This window comes from Phymastichus coffea, unplaced genomic scaffold (assembly GCF_024137745.1).
Source record: "Phymastichus coffea isolate CEN01 unplaced genomic scaffold, Cenicafe_Pcof_1.1 PCOF00096, whole genome shotgun sequence".
Taxonomy (NCBI): Eukaryota; Metazoa; Arthropoda; class Insecta; order Hymenoptera; family Eulophidae; genus Phymastichus; species Phymastichus coffea.
In genome coordinates this window covers 588,402-606,258 of record NW_026706907.1, presented here as the reverse complement: position 1 = coordinate 606,258, position 17,857 = coordinate 588,402, and the positions used below count along the sequence as shown (strand labels likewise).

General features: G+C 45.8%; 3 protein-coding genes across 8 annotated transcripts; 2 read left to right on the top strand and 1 right to left on the bottom strand.

Moving 5' to 3' along the window:
• The first annotated feature begins 2,367 nt into the window (after window positions 1-2,367).
• Window positions 2,368-5,461, top strand: LOC131669685 (neurogenic locus notch homolog protein 3-like). 3 transcript variants are annotated; one of them, XM_058944745.1, is made up of 7 exons: window positions 2,368-2,475; window positions 2,745-2,863; window positions 3,667-3,801; window positions 3,976-4,146; window positions 4,203-4,462; window positions 4,536-4,764; window positions 4,842-5,460. In XM_058944745.1, the coding sequence occupies exons 2-7, from the start codon at window positions 2,770-2,772 to the stop codon at window positions 5,198-5,200; spliced, it is 1,248 nt and encodes a 415-aa protein (XP_058800728.1). In that variant the 5' UTR covers window positions 2,368-2,475; window positions 2,745-2,769; the 3' UTR covers window positions 5,201-5,460. The 3 variants fall into 3 exon arrangements, with proteins under 3 accessions (XP_058800728.1, XP_058800729.1, XP_058800730.1); XM_058944746.1 differs by having other exon boundaries at window positions 2,412-2,542; window positions 4,842-5,461; XM_058944747.1 differs by lacking the exons at window positions 2,368-2,475; window positions 2,745-2,863 and adding an exon at window positions 2,885-3,221 and having other exon boundaries at window positions 4,842-5,461.
• Window positions 5,462-5,581: 120 nt separating this feature from the next.
• LOC131669684 (uncharacterized) lies at window positions 5,582-8,972 on the bottom strand. 2 transcript variants are annotated; one of them, XM_058944744.1, is made up of 7 exons: window positions 7,712-8,972; window positions 7,134-7,341; window positions 6,824-7,068; window positions 6,572-6,682; window positions 6,339-6,516; window positions 6,049-6,273; window positions 5,582-5,977 (listed from the first exon to the last, which is right to left on the bottom strand). In XM_058944744.1, exons 1-7 carry the CDS (start codon window positions 7,802-7,804, stop codon window positions 5,589-5,591), a joined length of 1,449 nt encoding a protein of 482 aa, XP_058800727.1. In that variant the 5' UTR covers window positions 7,805-8,972; the 3' UTR covers window positions 5,582-5,588. The 2 variants fall into 2 exon arrangements, with proteins under 2 accessions (XP_058800727.1, XP_058800726.1); XM_058944743.1 differs by having other exon boundaries at window positions 6,572-7,068.
• Window positions 8,973-13,874: 4,902 nt separating this feature from the next.
• On the top strand, window positions 13,875-17,824 carry LOC131669755 (eukaryotic translation initiation factor 3 subunit C). 3 transcript variants are annotated; one of them, XM_058944866.1, is made up of 13 exons: window positions 13,875-13,990; window positions 14,319-14,424; window positions 14,504-14,636; window positions 14,710-14,991; window positions 15,061-15,146; window positions 15,222-15,754; window positions 15,834-16,043; window positions 16,104-16,257; window positions 16,317-16,532; window positions 16,609-16,888; window positions 16,999-17,396; window positions 17,464-17,602; window positions 17,677-17,824. In XM_058944866.1, the coding sequence occupies exons 2-13, from the start codon at window positions 14,332-14,334 to the stop codon at window positions 17,814-17,816; spliced, it is 2,664 nt and encodes an 887-aa protein (XP_058800849.1). In that variant the 5' UTR covers window positions 13,875-13,990; window positions 14,319-14,331; the 3' UTR covers window positions 17,817-17,824. The 3 variants fall into 3 exon arrangements, with proteins under 3 accessions (XP_058800849.1, XP_058800850.1, XP_058800851.1); XM_058944867.1 differs by having other exon boundaries at window positions 13,901-13,994; XM_058944868.1 differs by lacking the exon at window positions 13,875-13,990 and adding an exon at window positions 14,028-14,233.
• The last annotated feature ends 33 nt before the right edge of the window (window positions 17,825-17,857 follow it).

Sequence of the window (17,857 nt, the reverse complement as noted above, 5' to 3'; positions counted from 1 at the left end):
TTCAACTACAATATGCGTCACTGAAATTTCTAGAGGTTTTGCAGTTATAAGAGATTGAAATACCAATAATAAAACAATATAACTTTTCATCGTTACGGCTGTTTTTTCACGTTAAGCCATCAAATAAATAACTCATCAAACCATTCACTCGGCCTCATCTATTTCATTTTACTTAGCTGTTCCATCTTTGCAATTTTTCTTTCCTGTTGTCATGAAAAATATAATTTAGTTTTCGTGAGTTTATTCGTGGTTTTTTTAAACATCAGTGACGTCATATACATTTGTCGAATATTTTCTTCAATACTCAGCTTTTATTCGCCTTCGTTTCGGTAAAACCCATAGTTTATAGAGTCGATTAGTTCCAAGTTTTATAGTTTGACATGAATTGAAATAACTTCATTAAACGCTATCGGAGTTTCACAATGTATCTAGTAATAGAAGCAAACGGGATCCAAACGTCGTCCATCGTGTTTTTGTTATGATAAACCCCAAATCACCAGGTTAAAAATAAAATAAAAATAATAGGCAATGAATTATGCAATTTTTCAGGGACGCGTGTGCGAATAAGGCCATGCAAAATATGTCTAGCGTATAAGGATTTGCATGGCTGCTGTCGCTATATGTGGATTTGTTGAATCTTTAAGTTCGGCTACATTGTTTTGATATGATCTCGGATCAACGCGAAATTAATTATCCATTCCCAACACTCTTGTGACGTTGCTTTTCCTCTCTTTTTTTTTGTTTTATTTATTTATTTTTTGCATAACTTGGTATTTAATTTCAATAGTATTAAAATCTATAATTCTGATAAAAGAAACCTTTTGAATTCCGTATTTCTAAATACATATACTTTGTTGTCATTTCAGTATGTTATTTTAGGCTTCGTACATTGGATAAGTAATTTTTCAAAATTATGTTAAAAATCTGTCAAATACTTTTACAACAAAGTTGAAGTTTCTTGTAATCGGTCGACCAAATGATTTCACGAGTCTATACAAAAACTGAATTTTGATGCAACACAAAATCCGTTTTATAATGACAGATGCAGAAATATTCCATCGATAAATTTTTTTAGCATCGTATTAGTTTCGAAATAGTAATCCTTCTCAAGCAGTCAGATATTACATCGATACGCGTCCGCGAGAACGCTCCGAAATTCACGTTACAAAAAATCATCGCGACGCAAAAGAGCGGTCCGAGGAAGAGACGCGCGGCCGAGAAGGAAACGACATCGCGGAATGCGATCGCGCCAGGGAAATAATTGTCGTCCTCGTTTCGGTCGATCTCGGAGTACTCCGCCCGATATGGAAGCGCGAATGACATTTACACGCGGTGGCCTCAACTCTGACCTTAAGACGCATGGAATAAACGGTCGCTGTCGCGTACGCGTCTTTCGCAATCCGAGATACACGTTCGTGATCTCATCAATGCCCATAACCGACGCGCGCTCACGCGAGCGAACGCGACGATGGATACGTTTCGACTTACGAACGAAGCAGTTTTTTTCTTTCTTTTCTATTCGGATTCGACTCGCTCGAAAGGAAACTTACATTTCCCGCCGAAATTTACGTTCGGACGAACATTTCGTAAGACGTACGCGCGAGCAGCAGGCGACGTCTCGATCGCGTCATCTTTTTCAATCTACCTACGCAATGGCTTTCATTCCCGTACGTTCATTTTTTCGAGTGTACGTCCGACGTGAAAATCCGAGGAGCCCGATTCCTCAGTTCGAATTGTTACCGATGAGACTCATCCCCGTCGAGCTGAGTTTGTCTCGATGCTTTGACAATTTCAATGCAACTCGCTTAGTCGAATGCAATTAATCAATTCAACGGAAATCAGTCGTTCGAGACGACAATCGAGTCCCAGTTGTCGATTCGATTCCAGTTTTTAATTTGAGTGCCGATGAGCAGAGCTAGTTGAAACTATACAGCGGCGCAGTGTGTCTAACGCAATCGTCGTTTTCCGAAAACTGCCCGTTTCGAGATTCGAGCGCACGTTGCACAACAGCGGGAGCAATAAAACCGTAACGCTTTCCCACGAGGTAGCTTCGACGCGAGGGTAACGCTGCCGATTGCACACCGTAAAACGTCGAGTACAGCTTTATCGCGATAATCGACGCGCTAAAATTAAGCGCTTGAATCCTAGGCGATCCGATGTGCAGGCGCGAATAATTCGAATCTCGGTTGGCCGAGAGGTCTGCTTCGCGCGTTTGCATGACCGGCGACGAGGTTGCACCCGCTCGCGACGAACCCCATTGTCATCCGAGGAGGTCCCGCGTGGGTCGGCAAGAGCGTCTCTCACGGCGAAGGAAAGACAACAAACGGAGCCGCCGTGGGAGGGGTGGCCACGTGCGCGCGCGAAGCCGCACTTCGCCTACATCATCGCTGGGCCGAACGCGCCGATCGCCAGTTCGAGCTGCGATCCCGTCTCGCGCGGACCGCGCTGCTCCCCGATCGACTTTTCGCGCCCAAGGTGAGTAATTATCCGATCTCCAGCCTCCAATTTATTCGGCGCGCTTGGACGATCGCTGCTCCTCGAGGTAATTGCTTTCCGCTCGTGCTCGGCGCTAATTTGCAATGGTAATGAGCGCAGCCAAGATATCGAAGCTGTCGATGACAATGCGTTCGGGCAGTCCTTCGCGCGCTCGCGTGGGAATGTCTTGGCGTCGCGTCTCTAATCGCTGTCCGCATCCCTGCTAGCCTCCTAAACGTCCGAACGGTCTTGTCCTTTTTTTTCCGCAGAGTGTCAATCAAGAGAGCCACGACGATGAAGCTCGCACAGACGGCAGTTCTGCTGCTAGCCTCGATGGTCGCGTCGTCGTCGTCGATGCAGTACTACCAGACGCGAATCGCCAACGGAGGTAAGTGCCTCTTTCGAAACTAATGAGCGGCGCGCGGCAGCGAATCCCTCGTGCATCCGCTTATTGTTTGACAAATTGATTGCTCATTGCCGCCGCCACCGCCGCTGCCGCCGCCGCCGCCGCCGCCGCCCGATCGCGATTGGCCTGGCGTGACGGTAATTTCTGGCCGCGATTCGATCACGCGGCCAGCGATTAACCGCGCCGCTTTTCCCATATCACTGCCGAGGGAAGAAAAACGCGCCCGCGATTCCGCTTCGTCCAGTCGGCCGCGAGACGCTGCTACGCGAACACCCGTGTGGCATCATGTGGCGATGTGTCAGCGTGGTCACGAAGGTTCTGTGTACCTTCGTCGCCGTAGGTAAAGCTCGTCATTGACCCGCTTCCTTCTTCGACGCGCGTCTTGATTTTACAACGGGCGAGCGCCGCGCTCAAGCTTCCGCCGCCAGTGTCGATGTTCAAAGTTGTTCCATTTCCTGAACGAATTTCGAGTAGCGTCCGAGCAGTGATGCTCTTGAATCGCGTCTCGTGCAGACTTCGAGACTGATCTTTGATATTTCGTCATCCGCGCGACGGCAAAACAAACGCTTCGATCAATTCTCGAGATATTATTTGTCGAAACACGAAAACCCGTAGATGACGCACGGAAAAAAAAACTCGTTTACGTCAAAATCAAATCATTCACGATACAAAGTTTCTCCAAATCATCATTCTTTCAAGTCCAGGGGGCTTCGCGTTCGAAGGTCAATGGCAAAAAAACAAAAAAAAAGGGATCTAATTATATGCGTAATATCCGACATTCACAGACGTAGGTTGCGACACTCACACCTGCGGCATCAACGCCAGATGCAGCCTGACACCGGACGGCCGTCCCGTGTGCGCATGTCTGAATCTTCACCGTGGCGATCCCCTCGGCGTCTGCGAGAAAGTGGAATGTTCGAGTAAGTGGACTTGTCACTGTGGTAAGCGCAAGGTCGCGCGGCCGATCTCTTTTGATATTCAGGCGCGATCCGCCTTGAAAATATACACTTTTTCGCCGGCCGACCTAGCGTATTAATAGAGCGCAGTGACGTCAGAGATGGAGATCGCTAGAATAATTAATTTTCGACGGGCAGTCAACGAGGACTGCTACGACAACCAGGTCTGTCAGAACAACAAGTGCGTGAATCCCTGCTCGCAGCTCTGCGGCACCAACGCTCTGTGCAGCGTTAGGAACCACCACACCACCTGCTCCTGCCCGTCGGACCACACCGGCGACCCGTTCAAGTACTGCAGCTACGACCCACGTGAGTTGAGCGTGTCTCCGTAGGCCGAGCGGCGAAAGTAACGCGCGCGATTGCAGAGGCGCCGTGCAAGAAGCCCGACATCTGCGGCGCCAACAGCAAGTGCGAGGTGATCGGCGGCACGCCCACCTGCAGCTGCCTGCCCGGATTCGTGGGCTCGGCGATCGCCGGCTGCCGCCACGAGTGCGAGACGGACTACGAGTGCGGCGAGCACCGCAACTGCGTGGGCTTTCGCTGCGAGGACCCGTGCCAGACGGCCTGCGGCAGCGGCGCCAACTGCAAGGTGCGGGCGCACCGCGCCGTCTGCACCTGCCCCGAGGTCGGTAGTGCCGCCGCGAGCCGCCACCGCCGCGAGCGAGGCCCCCGAATGACCCGAGTCTGTCGCGACGCAGGGCTGGCTGGGCAACGCGCTGAGCCGCTGCTACCCGGAGTGCCAGAGCCACTCGGAGTGCCCGGCGGCCAAGCCGGCCTGCTACTACCAGAAGTGCGCGAACCCCTGCCAGGCGGAGAACGTCTGCGGGGTGCACGCCAACTGCGAGCTGCGCGGCTTCACCCCGGTGTGCAGCTGCCCGCGGGACATGACCGGCGACCCCTTCAAGTACTGCCGACCCTTCAACGACGGTGAGTGCGCGCGACCTAGACTCGCGCGAGGCCGCTACGTCTGGCCCGTCTGACCGCGCTGCTCGCTGTTCGCGCAGATGACCTCTGCCACCCGAACCCCTGCGGCCAGAACGCCGAGTGCAACCCCGGCCACGACAGCACGGGCAGGAAGCGCCCGGTCTGCACCTGCCCGAGCGGCTTCTTCGGCAACGCGCTGCACCACTGCCAGCGCGGCGAGTGCAGCGGCAACGCCGACTGCCCGCACGACAAGGCCTGCATCGACTACTCGTGCGCCAATCCCTGCACCGGCCACGAGTGCGGCAACAACGCCGACTGCCAGCCCAAGCAGCACATCGCCACCTGCGTCTGCCGCGCCGGCTACCGGGGCGACGCCCTCTACGCCTGCCACCCCATCGCCGACTCGCGCGCCCTTCGCTACCTCCGCTACACCAAGTAGACACGTGCACCGAGGTGGACTGCCGAGCTAGTCATCCGTCAGCCGTGCTGGGTTAATTCCGTTTGTTTTTACTCTCTCTGATATTCCGAGCGAACGATGCCAGTGGCCCCGCTTGGTGCCACTTGGACGTACGCTTGGTCGTACGAGGCGGGTGGTCCTTCGCTCCGCGACTGCTGCTCTTCGAAGAACAAATATTAGAAACTGAATGATAACTGCGGCTGTCGCCGACGCAAATAAAGGCAAATGCAAACGCGTTTTGTCGTGTATCATTGATTCCATGACCCGAACTCCAGATCGCATCCGCGAGCACGCGAGAAAGACGAGAATACGAGATCTTCGAACGTGGCGCAAGAACGACAGTCCTCAACGGCTAGATAGACGCCGGACGTCACTGCCGAACGTACGCTTTGGCCATCTCCTGCAACTTCCTGAGGCATTTCTTGCCGCTGGCCGTGTAGGGCAGCTCGTCGACGAAGGCCAGGCCGGCGGTCAGCCGGAAGCGCTCGTCCCTGCTCGCCGAGAACTCCATCAGCTCCTCGGCCGTGACCCTCGCGTGGCGAGCTCTCACGACGAAGGCGAACGGCCTCTCGACGTCCACGGGGTGGTCCACGGCCACGACGGCGCACTCGCTCACGGCCGGGTGCTGCATCAGCGGCTCCTCGAACTCGGAGGACGACAGCAGCAGCGACCTCGTCCTGATGATCTCCTTGATGCGAGCCGTCACGGTTATCTCGCCGCGCTCGTCGTAGAAGCCGAGGTCTCCGGTGTGCAGCCAGCCTGCGACGAACGAGCCGCGGGGTCAGGAGGCGCCGAGCAGGCGACGGCGCGCTGCCGACGGGGGCGCTCACCGTCCTCGTCCAGCGTCTCCCTGGTCTTGTCGGGCGCGCCGAGGTAGCCCAGCATCGCGGTGTCCGTCCTGACGTGCAGCTCGCCCTCGCGATTGGCGCCGAGCGCGCGCCCCGTGTCCGGGTCGACCACCCTCAGCTCCACGCCGCTGCAGGCGAAGCCCACGGAGCCCAGGCTCCTGCGCGCCTCGGTCTGCTGCGCGACCAGGCCCCCCGCCTCCGTGATGCCTTCGAGGACGGGAACGTTTCTTGTAGACCAGGGCGCACGCGCGCGTTCGCGGCCTCGCTCTTACCGTAGCTGTTCTTGATGAACGTCCCGGGCAGCAGTCTGCGGCACTCCTCCAGGAGCGCGCCGTCCGGCTTGGCACCCGCGATGGCGATCGTCGCCACCGTCGAGAAGTCGCGGCGCGCCAGCACGCGCGCCTGGTAGCACGAGGTCAAGTAGTACGGCGTCCAGTAGACGAAGTTCACCTGCGAACGGCAACGCTCTCGTTGGCTCCGCGCATCGCGTCGGCCCGGCACGTACCTTGTGACTCTCGACGACCCTGCCGGTTTCCTCGGGGCCGTGGCTGCGACTCAGGACGCGCGTGCAGCGCAGCAGGATGGCGCTGGATATCAGCGAGCGGCACACGTTCAGCTGGAGGGACGCGTACCAGAGGCAATTCATGCCGACGCCCATGCCGTACTCCTCCGAGTAGCGCCTCGCGAGGCAGTGGTAGGACAGCAGAATCGCCTTCGGCGTCCCGGTGGTGCCCGACGACAGGTATATGGCGCTTACCTTCCTCCGCGGCTCCGACGGCACTCGGCACCTGAAGCCGCTCGCCGCTTCGGCCTGGCCCCCCGCCGACTCCTGTCCCGACGCGATGTCGTCCAGGCTCGGGTAGTCCGCGTGCTCGCCGTCCATGAGCGCGAAGCGACACGACACTCCGCGGCGTCGAGCCGCGGCGGCCAGCCGCTCCACCGACTCCTTGCTGGCGAATATCACCTTCGGTCTGCACGCGTCCAAGAAATGCTCCACGATCGCTGCAAGCGAGAGCCCCGCGTACACCGTACGATTCGTATATTGGCGAATCTGGTTTGGAGCCTACCGTCGGACGGATCGTGCGGCCACGGATTCAAGACAGCGTTGATGTAGAGAGTGGCCAGGTAGGGCAGGTAGTCGTTCGTGTGCAGGGGGGTCGAGACAGCGACCACGTCGCTCTCGCCGACACCCAGCCCGAGAAGCCATAGAGCGCAGCGCACGCTGCGCTCCTTCATCTCGGCGAACGTCACTTTCGCGCCGCTCTCCGCGTCGATCTGCGAACCCCGTCGTTCTCCTCTGTAGCTCCTCTCGCGACGGGGAATACCAACGGACGCGGGGGCGAGGAAGAGGGTCACCCCCGCGAGTAAGCTGACACTCCTCGCTCCAGTCGAAGGCGGTGTCAACGTACGATTATACCGTACGAAGGGGCTGACCAACTCTTCCTCTCTCCCTTTCTCCTGCGCCGGCTCGGGCGATGCGCCGTGCTCTTCGCGGACATGTACAGCTCGCGAATAGACGGACAGGCTCGTTTTCGACGCTTTCGGCGATACGTCATTGGAAAGCTAAGGGCGCGACCGACCGACAGATTCTGCCGATCTGTTCTATCGTTTCGAGAAAATCTTGATAATAATTTTATACGTTTACCATTCCAATCGTTTCCGGATGATTGCTCAACGTATCGAGTATTGCTTCGGCGAAACACATACTTTTCCCATTCGCATTGGTACTTTCCTCCATGGTGACTTTTTTAAGATTCCGTAAGCAAATTCATCAGCCAATTTCGAGCGTGCGAGACTTGATTTTAAATGGCACTTGGTTCGGAATTGTTCGATACGACTGTTGTCAAAGCATTGCAATGGCAATAAAAACACAATTCGTCACGGCATATTGCCGTTCAGCCTTTCGCGCTAGCAAACAAACTATAGTAGCAATAACTTAATTTTGCGATCGAATAGTCGGAGGAAGGCGAAGCGCAACGGCAAAACACACTAATTGGATATTGCCTTACTAGACGCTTTATTAACAACTCAAGCGCGAGTGACGGTCTTACGTGCGGCCGCGTCTCACTTATATATTCGCCATCTTGCCTTCCGCGCCTCGCTCGTCGATATATAGCGTCAGCTCGGTTGCGAGCCGCACAGTGGAAAGGTGTGCGCGCGCCAACGACAAAGCGGACTCGTCGTTTGCCCGCAACGGGAGGCGAACCGCAAGGCTGGATCCGCGCTCGCGGGGATGATTTTTTGCCAGCAGCGCTCGTGGAAGAAAAAGTGACGAGCACGGGCAGCCGCTTGCGCGCTTTGGTCGTTTGCTCCGGCTTTTCGCCGACTCTGCCGATTGCCAGGCTCGAATCGAACGGGATTTCATCCACGAACGCCACGCCGCACTACTCGTTCTTGCTTGGCCGAGGTACTCGAGCAGCTTCGTCCTGTGATTTCAATGCCGTCGCGTTGCCGATTGCGCTAATCGCGCGCGTAGCGACCGTCGTGGCCTTTGTAAGCGCAAACAACGAACGCGCACCATGACGTGGCGGAAAAAATTGAAACGCAGTTCTCCAGAACCGTCGTCGCGCTATCCCCTTGCAAGATCTCTCGCCCTGCTGGTTGACGGACAGCGCGGGCTCCGCGATGCCTATTCGAGTCCGCCGACTCCCGAGCCAACGGAATCGATCTTCGCGCACTTCCGCGTCTCGTGTGGCGTACCTTGGCAACGGTGGACCCGATCGTTCGATTAGTCGGCCGATCGCCGTTACGTAAACGCTCGCGACGCATAGGTGTCGAGTGTAGCCACAGCTCGCCGGGCTATTGTGCTCGCTCAGCAGCGATGGACTCGCGAGCTTTCGAGACTATACGCGCGAGATAATCGCGCGCGCAGCCGCGCTTTCCGCAGTATCCGGTTCGGCCTGCATCCTTCGACGACCGAGCTCGTTTCCTCGCTATCGGATTCCCGCGCAACACGGACTCGCTCCTGATCGGCTCTCCTCTGCTTGCCGAGGTCGCTCGGAAACACGCTCTGCCGTTGCTGCGACGTGGCTGGCCTAGTGATTGGCTGTCCCAAATTGTCCATTAGTCAAATGTTGCGCTTCGTTACTCGGCACCAAGTCACATCCAATACGAGCGCTGATTCGTTAGGAAACGATTCGAGTGACTCTCGCATACGGAATCACTCAAGATACGCGACTTATATAATTCATATGCGTGCATTTATAAACTGGAAAAGCGCAATGGAATTCCCCTTGAAATTCAAACGAATTCGAAGAGAAGGAAACTTGGATTTCTCACTTTCAGATTTGTCAAGCGAGTCGCATTTCGATCTTTCGATAACGATCACTTTCATCGTCGTTGAAAACGCGCGCTATGCACTTATAATTGCGTTCTCGTGCATGTAAGTCGACGTCGTTTTTTGTCGATGCCTTGCTTCATTCGACCGCAGAGCGAAGCGAGTGTACTGCGATGTTTCATCTCCTCGGATGTCGCATTTATACTTGTAAATGATCTCGCACGCTTCAGCCACGAATGCCGCGTCGATCCTATAGGACAATTCAGCAATTTGCCGTGCCAGTGAAGTTTGGATGGTCGGCTATGGCGATTGAAGAATCTGCCTGTCAATGCCGATAACGTATAATAATTGGAAATGCTTCGCGAGAAGCGAAAGTCAGTTTGACGGTAAAATCCGAACGCTGAACGTCATAGATGCATGAAAAATCAGCGTCATTTTGATGCCCAACGACCAACGAACGAAATCTTTTTAGAGAGCTTTTCCGTTCGCGCCTTTGATTAATCATAATAACGTATTTAACGGCACTTCTTGCCTCGTCTAAATTTATGCCGTGTTCCTCGTTGCAGCAGTATTCTTTTAAATGTACAAATATTTATTGCAAAGTTGGGTGTCGGAGTTAACGTCAAGTCAGCGGCATTCGTGAAAACAGACCGCCGGCTTCTCATTTAATCGCCTCGTATGGTTGCAATAACGAAATTCAATGCATAAAATTGCGTATCTTTCGGAAGCATTCCTTTTCATTTAACATAAATTTTGTTTTAGTTTGAACTACTCTAATTTGTTGGGTGCTTAGTTTCAAATATTTTAGTCCACTTCCGTTACGGTTCCTTGCACTGACACAAATCGCCATCGGCGGTCAATCCACAAATTCCAGAATCGCGACCTTTGTCTTTACATTCCTTGTCGCAACTCGCCTGAGTACACTCTTTATTCTTGGTCGAGCCTAGAAACAAAACGATAGATTAACGTCGGAATGAATTCACTATTCGATATCATGTTGGATATATATATATTAAGTTAACCCTCACACTGGCAAACGTCGCCCTGTCCTGTCAATGCGCAAATTCCAGCTTCTTTGCCTTTGTCTTGACATTCTTTGTCGCAGGCCTCCTGAGTGCATTCCTTTGCCATGGCATTGCCTGAAAATTTAAGCGCAGGATGAATACTATTTGAAGTGAATGTGTAAATAATAATTCATTCGATTACATACGGGGTACACCGATGAACTTTAATAGTGTGCTTATTATCAAAGTCAATTTGGTTCTACCATATAATGAAGTAGCATATTAAAATTTACTCGACAACCTGATGGTAATTTAAACTTAATAATTCGATCATATTTTTATCGTGACAACAAGAATTCAAAATATTTTTTTCAACTTTCGCGATCCAAAATTAAAAATTATTTTACAAAAATCACTCAATATATGTATAAATTTGAAAGCTTACAAATTATAACGACAGTCAAGGTGACTAAAAGAGACAGCGAGAACTTCATCTTCTATAAGGTATATTTTCTCACAAGACTAGAACTACTTGAGTTGAGATTAAATTGAAACTGCAGTGATTTCCCTACTTTTATCGACAGATTCAGTTATTACGTCATTAAACAGATTAATGTTTACGTAAGACCATAAGAACGATTAATTGTCGATCAATGTCATTCAATATAATTCAATCGATTAATTAAACTATTTTATATTATTTAAATACTAAGTCAAAGTTTTTCTATTATAATGTTTTATTCGTATAATACTAATACTAAAAAAAGTCATTAACATTCTATTGATTTATTTTTATTTGATATTGCTACAATTTTTTTCATTAGTCTTTAATATATATAAAAAGAAAATGCACAAATTATTTCACACGTATGGACAAAAATGTATTCTGTTTGTAAATAAAAGCTTCGAAAGCATTGAAAATGTCTAATATATGACGTTTGACCTATCATCACTTATCCTTATTATATCAGTGTGGCCTTCAACTGACTGAAAATTTGTATTTTTTCATAAAAATGAAGAAACGAAGATTTTTAATTAATGAGTTATCTATCGTTATACAAAGGACTGCAACATGAAAACATGACTGTATAGTAATGATATTTGTAGATATTGAGGTCATAAAAAAAGATCTCGCGAACGATTTTTCTCTGCTTATGTGTTGGCGGAGGTTAATCCTGTGTTATATCATCGAATCATTGCCTCAGACCTGCGGATTATCTCACTTTACCGTTTAATTCTTTAACTAATTTCATGAATATTCAAATTAAAATTAAATTAATTAATAATTCATCGCCTTTAGCGGTATTTCTATATTTAAATAAATATTAACGTAAACGCGCTAACTATGGCGACAATTGTATGAATTTATCACGTACAAGAATATTGACTACATCTGGAATAATCCATTATAAACTTTGTACTCGTACTCGTTGAGAAATTAAGCATAGTTGAGTATAATTCAGCTAACAGTTTGCCTCTTAATTTTATAGGAACAATGAATCGATATCTCCACAACAAAATTCTTAAACGTCTTACGACATCGTAATTCCTATATTTGAACGATTTATGTCTATAACTTGGATTTGTTTTTTCAGATCTTCTGTACTTGATGTCGATATGTAATTGTATTATTTTCAACAGTGTTTTTCTTTGCTGACAAACCTGTATTTTGAAAAGTTGATGATCTCTTGTTTATTTTATTTATTTCAGTCGTACCAAATGATGTCTACGTCGCCAACACTGCTTCTTTACTAAGAGCAATTTCAATCGATTATTTCAAGGGTTTTTTATATGATTTTTCACACATACAATCTAAAATTCTAGATTTTAATACTGTAACAAATTTATCACGAAGATGATTCTCCAATAACTAACCAAATTCGCAATCAACAGTTTTATTCTTTATACGAGCATACCAGTACTGATTGATACATTATAATTTTGTCTCAAATCTTAAAGTTCCAAGACCCAATCAAAGTTAATGATACAGAAACTTTTCTTTCTTTCTCAACGTAATTTGCAATGAAAGATTGTTCCATTCTCTCCTGATAAATAGTCCAATATTCACCTTCATGAAATTCTTTTACTGATACAATATTTGCATGAACATTTACATTTTCTTGGTTCATAGTTTGACAATTTTGAAATCCAAGTGCATGTTGAGCTACTAAAATTCTTTGTTGTTCCTCAACCATTCTCTGCTGTTCCAACAATCTTGCCTTTCTCTGATCTTCAGTTTCGGCCATTTTTTTTGTAAAATTTTGAATGACCTCGTCGTCAAATGTAATAAATCAATTAAGTAGGCATGACATTAATAATTAATAAAATAGCCTTATTTTATGACAACTATAGGTGACAAACTACTTTTTAAAACCGACTAGAAAAACACAAACATAACATTTGTGAACTTCATATTAATAACTATAACATCTAATGTATATCAGTATTCCACACAAATATACACATTTAATGCAAAAATAATCATTTTATTTTGCCAAAGAATCATTGAAAACATCGATAACACTTCGCAATCGTGCTAACGATGTACTAACTCAGCGCTTTGTATGAGATGGCTGAAGCAATACCGCGATTGTCCGTGGAGCAAGAAAAAAGCGTCCGAAAGTCACGCAGGAGCTTTATCTGAGATTTTAGGGTGTTCTAGAATCAGCGGCAAGCGCTCGCGGAATTCTTATGCTAGAATGACGATTCGTAAGCGTGCTTCGCAGCAGAAATAAATGCGCAGTGGAAGGAATGTTCGCTATAAATTAGCGAAACAAAAGTTGACGATCTTGGCCGGTTCAACGAAACAATTGGATTGAGTATCAAGGGAAAGGTCTTTTTAAAATTTGCGCCTATCGCTGTACATCCGCGAAGGTTTGCTATGTTATTCGACTATGAACCGATAATCGGTTTATTACCGGTATTATCGCTGTGTTTGTGTGTGTGTGCTAATCAAAAGCGCTTTGCAGGTGTGTCTGCCTGCGACAATGAGGACTGCGACAGGCTGTGATCACCGGTGGGATTATAAAAGCAGTAACAATACAATGACTTATCAAACCTGATGTTTAAAAATCGTCAATTCTATCAAATTAACGAAGGGCTCGTTTGCCGCTGTTATGTATCGATCCATATAGCTAATTATCTGCAAGTGAACGATAATAACAGTTAAAATTTTCTCATCGATGCAGATCCGGCAGCTTATCAAGTATTCGTCATTAAAGATTCTCAATTGGACCTCCGCCTTGATGTATATTTTTAGAATATGCTAATCAACTTTTTAAAAGAAAACTACTTTTTTTAATTGGTTTCATTAAAGATGTATAGATCTTCTTTCAATCATCTTACAAATCAATATTTTTATTTGATTATATGAACTTCAAACAATTTTGGAAAACTTTATGATAAAAAGACAGACTAACAAATTTGAATAATTTTTTTTTACGTTTCTTACTGTTGTTCGGTCAAACAGATTATTATCGTGTCGATAAACGGGTCACGCTACTTGATTGTTCACAGTACTGCGCGTGCGCCGTTGCACTCACGTTCGCATTCCCTCCGGTGGCTGAATAACCTTTTCTTTTAAGTGCATTGTTCGACTGGACAAATCGGCTCTGTTTGTTTTAAAGTGTTTAATATTAGTAGTGTGAGTAAGTTATTCATTTGAATGAAATTTCATGTAAACCAATTTTCAGTTACATCGTGATTTCTTTGCTACTGCTTAAAGAGTTTTCATTGTCGTACTTATTTAAGCAATGTGTTGACGTCTCGTGATTTGGAGATTTAGCATCCTCCACATGTGAACATTTCATAGTTCAGCAGTTTTGTGCATTTCTACCATTCAACGAAATATTTTTTTCGATTCTATAGTTTAATTTTTCATATATTTGTAAATTTAAAATTTTACTTGTAAAAAATACTATGTACAAAGAATAATACTGTGATATTAATGTGACTATTCAATATTTTTCCAGATTGTAACTCAAAATGAGTAGATTCTTTGCCACTGGCTCAGACTCTGAGTCTGAAACTTCCAGTGAGGAGGAGCAAGTACAACGCGCACCAGCAGCAGCGTTCACGGTAAGTTTATCTGTTTATGTAAACGTTATATATGAATATGACAAAAAATTTTTAACATATATAATTTATATGATTACAGTATAGTGACGATGAAGAAGATGCCAAACGTGTAGTCAGATCTACAAAAGAAAAAAGATATGAAGAACTTACAAATCTAATAAAACTCATCAGAAATTATAAGAAAATCAAAGATATGAGCATGTTATTAACAAGTGAGTAACTTTTTTCATAATTCCTTTTAAAAACTTGGGACTGAAACTAAAACATAAAGAAATGTTTTACCAGCTTTCGAGGACTTGCAGAGAGCTTATCAAAAGGCTCTGCCTGTAGTTTCAAAAGAAGAAAATGGTCAAACTCCACGCTTTTATGTACGCTGTCTGGTTGAAATGGAAGATTTTATCAATGAAGTCTGGGAAGACAGAGAAGGACGTAAGAATATGTCAAAGAATAATTCAAAATCATTGACTTCTCTACGTCAAAAGCTGAGGAAATACAACAAAGACTTTGAAGAAGATATTGCCAAGTTCCGTGAAAATCCAGATCAAGAAGATGAAGAAGATGAAAAAGGTAAATTTTATTTAACAAAATTTGTATTCTCAAAGTCAATTGGAAGCTGATTTTTATTATTCTATTTAGCTGAAGAAGCTGATTCAGATGATGACAATCGTGTATCAGACTTTAAAAAGCAAGAACCAAGTGCTCCAGATGCATCCAAATTCAAGGTATCATCAGATTTGTACTAAAATTTTTGTTGTTTTAATGCAAAATTAACAATATTCTTTATAATGTCAACACAGAAAGGTGCTGTTGATGATGAAGGCAGTTCAAGTGATTCAGACTGGGGCAGTGATTCTGAAAGTGAAAGCTCTAGTAGTTCAGATGACGACAAGCCTCAGCATGTTGGAGCTGACTACTTCAGAAAAACTGCCAAGGACGGTGACGACGAAAAGCAAATTAAGAAAGAACACCGAAAAGATCGCAAAGACAAAGATAAGAAAAGGCGACGTGAAGAAGATGATGGAGAAGGCGAATGGGAAACTGTCAAAGGAGGAGTTGCCATTCCTTCAGAGAAGCCAAAAATGTTTGCCAAAGATGCAGAGATCAACATTGCTGCAGTGCTGAAAAAGCTCAATGAAATCATTGCTGCTCGTGGTAAAAAAAGGACTGACAGAAGAGAGCAGATTGAACTGCTGCATGAGTTACAGTCCATCACTGAGAATCACAATCTTGGATCTGCAGTATTGGTGAAAATCAAGTACTCTATTGTTTCTTCGATTTTCGACTACAATCCCAAAGTATCTGATGCAATGAAGCCTGAATATTGGTCAAAGTAAGATTTCACTTTTTTGTTTAATTCTTCATACATTACATAATGTTGAATTTAAAAAATTTTTTCATAATTTTTTTAGATTGTTAGAGCGTATAACAGAAATGTTGAATTTGCTTTTGGCCACTCCAGATTTGACTATTGCTGACAAAGTGAATGAGGAAGAAGAACAATATGAGAAAACACCTTTCAAAATCCATGGTTGTGTTCTTACGTTGGTGGAAAGATTGGATGAGGAGTTCACAAAACTCTTGAAAGAGTGTGATCCTCATAGTAACGAATATGTTGAAAGGTAAATCATTGAAACTTGGAAATTTGTATTCAAACATTCCTCAACTTGTATAATTTATAGGTTGAAAGATGAAAAGGCCGTCTCTTCTATTATTGATAAAGTGCAACAATACCTTGAGAGAAGTGACTCAGCATCGGAGTTGTGCCGTATTTACCTTCGTAAAATTGAACATCTCTACTACAAATTCGATGCAAATGTCCTCAAGCAAAAAGACGTGAGTCGCGAATGATTATAAAATAATTTTTGAATCTACTCTAATCGTATGATTTTTAGGGTGAAATTCCAAAAGATACTGTCACGTCAATTCAAGTAATGGACAAGCTCTGCAAGTACATCTATGCTCATGACGAAACCGATCGTTTGAGAACAAGAGCCATCCTATCGCACATCTACCATCACGCTCTTCATGATAACTGGTTTCAAGCTCGTGATTTGGTTCTGATGTCTCATTTGCAAGAAACCATCCAGCATTCTGATCCTGCAACGCAGGTAAACATCGAACATTTTTCTATTTGTAAGTTTTATTTTGATATGTAGTATTATAATGTTTGGTTGATTTTTTTAGATTTTATACAACCGTACCATCGCTCACCTTGGTCTCTGCGCCTTCCGTCATGCTAACATTAAAGACGCTCATGGGTGCCTTTTAGATTTGATGATGACTGGTAAAGTAAAGGAATTATTAGCTCAAGGTTTGATGCCACAAAGACAACACGAGCGTAGTAAGGAGCAAGAGAAGATTGAGAAACAACGTCAGATGCCATTCCATATGCATATCAATTTGGAGCTTCTCGAATGTGTTTACCTTGTTTCCGCTATGCTCATTGAAATTCCTTACATGGCTGGTACGTCATCACTTCTAATTCTTATAAAATTATTATATCATTACAGGAAACATTATAAGAATATTATTATAATATTATTATTATTTAACTTCGTAATTTTGTTACTTTAGCTCATGAGTTTGACGCCAGGAGAAGGATGATTTCCAAAACTTTCTACCAGCAGTTACGATCGAGTGAGCGTCAATCGTTGGTTGGTCCACCAGAATCCATGAGAGAGCACGTTGTCGCGGCTGCTAAAGCTATGAGAAATGGCAACTGGTCAGCTTGCAACAACTTCATCATTAACGAAAAGATGAATGCTAAAGTCTGGGATCTATTTTATCAAGCTGACAAAGTTCGTGAAATGCTGACCAAGCTGATCAAGGAAGAGTCTTTGAGGACATATCTGTTCACTTACTCCCACGTTTATGACTCGATATCCATGCCTACACTGGCAGATATGTTTCAACTGAAGAGACCTATTGTCCATTCCATTATCAGTAAAATGATCATAAATGAGGAACTTATGGTAAATATTATTTTCCCGATCGATCAAAATAAAATTTCTAGGATTTTAATTAATCCTGTGAATATAGGCATCGCTGGACGACCCATCGGAGACAGTAGTGATGCACCGTAGCGAGCCAAGCCGCTTACAGTCATTGGCAGTACAGTTGACCGACAAGGTCAACAACTTTGTTGATTCGAACGAGCGCATCTTTGAAATGAAGCAAGGTAAGAATCAAGTACTTTTTTTCTTATACTAACATTGTGAATAATTTATATTAACGCGTAACAATTTGTTACAGGCAACTTCTTCTCGAGAGGTAATCAAGGCAACTTCCGCGATAGGCAAAATTACAATAGACAAGGACAGGATTGGGGTAGGCAAAGGCGTGATCGCGACCGCGATCGTGATCGTAATCGCGAAGAGAACAGAAACTATTGATTTTTGTAATTATTATTCTAAATAGAATATGGACATTTCAT

Bases quoted from the DNA above. Each gene is read 5' to 3' on its own strand.
- LOC131669685 (XM_058944746.1), top strand. From the start codon at position 2,770: ATGAAGCTCGCACAGACGGCAGTTCTGCTGCTAGCCTCGATGGTCGCG. The intron at 4,147-4,202 runs GTGAGTTGAGCG...GCGCGATTGCAG, and splicing joins GTACTGCAGCTACGACCCAC to AGGCGCCGTGCAAGAAGCCC. The intron at 4,463-4,535 runs GTCGGTAGTGCC...GTCGCGACGCAG, and splicing joins CCGTCTGCACCTGCCCCGAG to GGCTGGCTGGGCAACGCGCT.
- LOC131669684 (XM_058944743.1), bottom strand. From the start codon at position 7,804: ATGGAGGAAAGTACCAATGCGAATGGGAAAAGTATGTGTTTCGCCGAA. The intron at 6,517-6,571 runs GTACGTGCCGGG...TGCCGTTCGCAG, and splicing joins GGGTCGTCGAGAGTCACAAG to GTGAACTTCGTCTACTGGAC. The intron at 5,978-6,048 runs GTGAGCGCCCCC...CGTTCGTCGCAG, and splicing joins GGAGACGCTGGACGAGGACG to GCTGGCTGCACACCGGAGAC.
- LOC131669755 (XM_058944866.1), top strand. From the start codon at position 14,332: ATGAGTAGATTCTTTGCCACTGGCTCAGACTCTGAGTCTGAAACTTCC. The intron at 14,637-14,709 runs GTGAGTAACTTT...ATGTTTTACCAG, and splicing joins TATGAGCATGTTATTAACAA to CTTTCGAGGACTTGCAGAGA. The intron at 16,044-16,103 runs GTAAATCATTGA...TATAATTTATAG, and splicing joins AGTAACGAATATGTTGAAAG to GTTGAAAGATGAAAAGGCCG.